Genomic DNA, 6,187 nt, shown 5'->3' with positions numbered 1-6,187 from the left:
AGTTGCATAATAGCCCCTACTGATAATTCTGCCTTAGTCATAGCAGGATCCCCTTCTATAGTGATGATTGAGCCTTCCTGAGTAATAGCCAACTGCATCTTCCCAAAGTCAGCCTTCACTTCTCCTAAGCTGGCTAACCAATCCAATCCTAGCACCACATCCACCCCTCTCAAGGTAAACAAATAAAAATCTTGAATTATTTCCAGCTTCTGCAACAAAATTCTGAGCTGAGAACACTTTCCTTGACACCTGACATGATGACCATCCCCAACCTCCACTATATAGGCTCGAGTCTGTTCCACTTGCAGTTTCAAGTTGTCTACCAAATCCTTAGAGATGAAATTATGGGAGGCACCACAATCAATCATCACCACCACTGGTTGATCCCCCACTGATCCCCCTACCTTCCAAGATTTAGCAGAGGTTAATCCCTTCATTGAAAACAGAGAGAGTTGCAGAGAATTGAAGGTTTGCAACTCAGTTCCCACCTCCTCTTCATCCTCCTCATCCTCTTCAGCCATCAATAGCATACTAAGCTGTTTATTCCTGCATTTATGTTCTCTGGAAAATGGTTCATCACACCTGAAGCACAACCCCTTCTCCCTTTTTTCCTTCATTTCTGTACTAGACAACCTCCTATATTCTCCTAATCCTCTGGATCCATTAATCTCAGGTGTAACCCTTTGATTCCCTTGCACACTGTAGCTTCCCACAGAGGATCCTTCCTTCCTGCTAGTATTGGATGAAGGTTCCAAGGTGACAACCTTGTTATAAGAATTCCCCGAGTGGACCCATAACTCCTGGTCTGACTCGTGTTAGCCCTTCTCTGCACCACCAAATTCTTCTGTTCTATGAGTATGGCTTTATGTATGACTTCTTGTAATGAGCCCAACTCATAAAGCCTCACCTCAACCCTAATTTCCTCCTTAAGACCATTTAGGAAGACTCCCCTTAAGAACCCAGGATCCTTGTCCTTAAGGGCCCCTGCATATTTCTCAAACTCTTCTACAAAAACCTCCACACTGCCTTCCTGCTTTAATGATAACAACAATTCAAAAGGATTTTGAACCATGGTTGGTTGAAATCTCCTAACCACAGCTATCTTAAAACTTTCCCAAGAAGGTGAAGGATTGCACCCTTCCCACCATTGATACCAACTGAGTGCCCTTCCTTCCAGTGCCACTAATGTTGCTCTCATTTTCTCAGATTCACTGATTGCTCTCATTGAAAAATATCTTTCCAATTTTTGCACCCAACCAAAGGCATCTTCTCCCCCGAATATTGGAATCTCGAGTTTTCTCCATCTATCCTGCCCATGATGCATCTTGTAACTGTCAACCTCATCTTCACTACCTCCCCCCGTAGAATTCTCCCCTGAAGTTACCCCTAACTTGGCAGCAATGGCAGCCAACAAGTCCTCTGTCTTTCTGGTTCTAGCTTCCGTCAATTCTAGCCTCATACGTAAATCTTCCCTCTCTTGCGCCCATCCTTCATTATCCTTAGCCATGCCTCTCGTAGAAACCATGCGATGAAAGCCCCAACTGCAGCGGTGGTGATTCTCCCAACAGGCACCAAGATGGTGCTCTGATACCAGTGTTAGACACTGGTATCCAGGGGTAAGAAAGAAAGTGATAGGGATGAAAAGGAATGCCCCTAACTCACGAGTATAGAATTCGTGATAGGGTTTTATGCAATTTTATTAAGAGATAGAAGAATACAAGAATATGGTAGTGAATACAATGATGAAGGATCCCACGATCCTCTTCTAACTGAATCCTCAATCAGTTATTTACCCAATTTCCTAACTACCTTTTCTAAAGCCTTTCCTTCTACTTATAGGTGGCTATTAGGGCCTAACTACTAACTACCCAGGGAAACAGAGCCAAGGTTAGTTATTTAACAACCAAACTTTCCTCTTACCCCTCTTATACACTTTTGTAATTTCGGGTCTACCCCTACCCTTAGCCTTATCCCTATCAAAGGCTCAATTGAAATTATGATTCCCCATGTCTTCCTAATTGCTAGAGGCAAGCAGTGGTTTATAGGTTCTGGATACATAAAATGTTGTTAGGTCAAGCATAAGAAAGTGAGACAAATTCATAACTAGCAAATAAACGAAAGCATTCTTCCACTATATTAACCATTAACCAGATGCTCAATACAAAACGCTTCAGAGAACTGAGACATGGATTTTGCTAAGGAATGATATGCTCAGGTCGCAATCCTTCTATAGTTCCTTCTTTCTAGTCATTTCTTTATTTTTTTGTTTGGTTTAGATGCCTTTACTTAAGTGAACTTCTATGGCATTCCACAAAATAGTGGCGACTGCTATGAACTCATGTTAAAGGCAGAAAAATATGGGGAGGGGGTGACTTTCTAATGTTTAGTTGCTTCTAGGAGTGTTTTCTCTTTTAATCTACAAAGTGGGATCTTCTTCTGTGGTACTAAAAAAAGGATAAAATATAAGGTAATAATCAAAGAGACACATCCTCAATAGAGGTGAAAGAGATCAACACAAAGATTGTTAGTATCTCTTCCACTCTCCAAATGGACACTACTTGAGTTGCATAAACTTCATATTTGTATTGTACAAAGATATATTTATTTTACTCTGTTAGCTACTGGCACTTCGAATCCAATGAAGGAACATAGTTTACAACTTTTAAGCTTTTTAAAATATATCAATAGGAACGAAGTTTCACAAAAGCAAAGGAAAACATAAACAATAAGAAGTACTCCCCATTTTTAAAGAGTATTCATAAAGCATCTCTAAGCGACACACTAAGAGAGGTAAGATGAACAAGTCTATCTCATAAAAGAATAGAGGTTGATTTCTTGAACTCCTCAGTCCAAACTCCAAACACACCAAATAATAGGAAATATGGGACATCTTTCCAGAACTTTACTTTGCTCTCTTTCTGAGAACCCTTACTAAAAAGCCAACAAAAAATCCTTCTAATGTGCCAATCACAGACAGACTTCCTCTAGAAGAAAGTAATGTAAAGTATTGAGGCAAGGGAAAAAGTTATAAGCCCCAGCTGTGTAAAATATTAGGTCTTCTCAGTATCAAATAATTAGTAATAATAATCCTATTATGTACCATAGACCAAATGTGAACTCCAAAGTTCACTGAAATATAAGACTTCAAATAAACTAAGAAACAGGACACTGATTATGCTGTGATTTCAAAATAACATAATTCTGAGAGAAGTGGGCTCCTATAAAACAAAGAGCCTAAAAGCAGGACAACCAAGTAAAGAAGAAATAAAAAAAAAAAGAAAAAAACAAAGCCCCCCCCCCCCCAACAAACAAGAACTATTTCCAAGCTTAAAAGTTAAAACATGATTGACAGACTAGACGACAAAAAGACAACACATGAATTACTCTTATGCCATTTGCTCCTATGAAGGAGAAAGGCTAATTATGCTCGGAAATGTAGAATCAATTTCTCTATTGGACATAAAATAAAACTGCAGAATATGATAATACTGGTCTGACAAGTAAGACAATAAAGTAAAGCTATGGCTCTTGCTATGGTTTAACCTCACAAGAAAAACTCATGGCATATGCAAAAAAGCATCTCAACTAACTGTTGTAGAAGATGGCAAAGGGTTAAGCAAATTCGAGGTCATTACATAACCACCAATCATTTGCATAAAAAAGCTACATGAAATACTGGTGATAAATTATGGCTGCAATTAAAAATGCCACAAAATCTTGGATTATGGTTTGCCTAGACTATCTCAATCCCTCTGCAAAGCAATCAAGGAAATCATGCAAAAATGACCGTATAATCTCTAGCTTCCCAAAGAATAAAGTCTTAACTAAAGATATCCAATTATCCACTTAAGTTTGTCATGCCTAAATCTGAATCTAGATAATACACAAGCAAGACTGGCATGGACACTGTACTCACTATCGCCGTCTCCTTCAAAGCAGTTAGAAATCAAGAGTGAAATTTATGATAGTAAAATACGATGCGATTGCATGGCAAATCTTATGAACACCACCAAATAGTCTAACAGTAAGATAAGGAGTGTAAAACAAAATTATGAAAAAATGGGAAAATGGAGTGAACTAACAAGCCTGAAGCTTCTTTGTTTCTCATCAACTGCTGATGCCAAGAAACATATTTTTCAGCATAGAAATTAGAAAGGAGCAACTTATCATGCAAATCACAGAAACTAACAAAGGTAGAAAAAAAGAGAAGACGTAGAGAACCTGTCTGAGAAACTCGTCGTGCCAATTGTCAAGGGTATCGAATGACTTCATGACATTAACATCATAGGCTAGAACACAGCAATCTGCCCCTCTATAAAATGCAACTCCAAGGCTTTGGAATCTCTCTTGCCCTGCAGTGTCCCATATCTACTAACCAGGAACACCAAGCATATAGGCAATTTAGTGATTTACATAACAATCTTTAAAATAATAATACAAACCAGTGTTTTAAAATGTGGTTGCGGTTACTATGATTGCAGCCGCTGCAATATGGATTGCGGACATTGTGGTGTAAATTATTTTATAATTAAAAAACATTTTTGAATTCGATACGGCCCAAATGCGATCCCATGCGGTTGCGCTGCAGCCCGACGCAGCTGCATCATTGTGATACGGTGTCAAACCGCAATTAGGCGATCACCTCAACCACTATATTGTGACTACATCACGTAATGTAATCCGTAATTTAAATCACTTATACAAATATTTAAAAAATACCATTTAAGTAAAAGAAAAACTTACTTGTAGAGTGACGAGTCTGTCATCAATGAGGAGTTCTTTAGTGACAAAATCAGCACCAATTGTAGCCTTATATTGCTGACTAAACTTCTTATGTACATATCTGAACAATTTGTTAACAGCCCACAAATGCTAATTCCAAGAACAAAAGAAGCATTAAAAACAAAACCCCTTAAACATTTACCTTTAACAACAATAACAAATCTATGGAATGGAACCAAGAATGTTCCATGTTTTTAAAAATCTCATGTCATATTTTATACTATTATTCAATGTTTTAAATTGTGGTTATTGTTGCTACAATGTGGATTGTCATCGTTGTGACATGAAAGTTTTGATGATTGAAAAATGACTTTAAATTTGATTGGCCCGATGAGGTTCGATGCAGCCTGAATGCAGTCTATTGGAGTTAGGTTGCATCCTGATGTGGTTGCATCATTCTAGTTCAGTATCACACTGCAATTGCACAGAAACACAGTTGTCGAAATCACCGCCAGTGCAATATTGCAATCACATGAGGTGATGACGTCCGCAATTTGAAAGAAGTGTATTACTATAAAATATGACAAACCAATATATGATTGAAGATGATAGCTGCCTTGTTCAATAATGTAAAGAGCAATGGTAGATGATAGTAGGGACCACATTTAGATGAAGTAATAATTAAAGTAGCACAATCAATCAATAGCTAAGGTTTTAGCTTAGTAACCATGAGATCACGAGTTCAAATACTATAAAGATTCGTGAAGGATACTGATTCATCAAGGAGGTCTTTCCAACCCTGACAATAATGAAGAAAAAGAATTAGGATTAGGATTAGGATTAGGAATAGGAATAGGAATAGGAATAGGAATAGGAATATGAAAGGGGGAAAGAAGAAGAAGGAAGAAACCCGCTATCGCCGAGAACAATGACCTTGAGCAAGGTTCTCCTACGCGACATGTCGTTTAGTTGGCTCCTACTCTTGTTATTGGTATTACTATGGAATGGAATAAGAAGAAGAATAAGAAGAATAGGAAGATCTAAGATTCGGTTATGTGATTGGTGGTTCTGAATTATGATTGTCAACCCCACTACTTTTTATTTTATTTATTTATTTCAGATTTCAGATGCAAAACAAATTCGCCAAAATGGGCGCCAACCTGTATCACATGCCTTCCTTCCTCCACATGCCGACATGCGCACTCTATTTATATTTCTTTATTTTAGTTTTTATTTATAAATAAACATCTCAGATCATATTTTATTTTATTTTGGAGAATGATATTCATACTAGAATTCTCAAACTTTATTTTAAATGCATCAATTATGATTTGTGATCAGCTAATGGATAATATTCGTTCTCAACCAATCATCTCAAAGCAGTAATTTTCACACCACATTTGTGTATGAAGTTTCTTTCTCCTGACCTTCGGGAGTGTACAACTCGAGGAGATCAGCTTAGCGC

At 37.8% G+C, this 6,187-nt stretch overlaps 1 protein-coding gene across 1 annotated transcript in view; it reads right to left on the bottom strand.

The window, feature by feature from the left end:
- LOC109325268 (ras-related protein Rab7-like) overlaps positions 1–5,774 on the bottom strand; it is an 11,109-nt gene extending 5,335 nt beyond the window's left edge. The window contains exons 1-4 of the mRNA XM_019557528.1: positions 5,633–5,774; positions 5,495–5,521; positions 4,744–4,843; positions 4,222–4,368 (exon numbers count right to left, since the gene is read on the bottom strand). Coding sequence (XP_019413073.1) covers positions 4,222–4,368; positions 4,744–4,843; positions 5,495–5,521; positions 5,633–5,682 — 324 coding nt within the window. The 5' untranslated portion in view covers positions 5,683–5,774. The remainder of the gene's footprint in view (positions 1–4,221; positions 4,369–4,743; positions 4,844–5,494; positions 5,522–5,632) is intronic.

Source organism: Lupinus angustifolius, chromosome LG13 (genome assembly GCF_001865875.1).
Source record: "Lupinus angustifolius cultivar Tanjil chromosome LG13, LupAngTanjil_v1.0, whole genome shotgun sequence".
NCBI classification, from domain to species: domain Eukaryota; kingdom Viridiplantae; phylum Streptophyta; class Magnoliopsida; order Fabales; family Fabaceae; genus Lupinus; species Lupinus angustifolius.
Note: the sequence above shows the minus strand (reverse complement) of the source record. Positions and strands in the feature narration are given on the sequence as shown.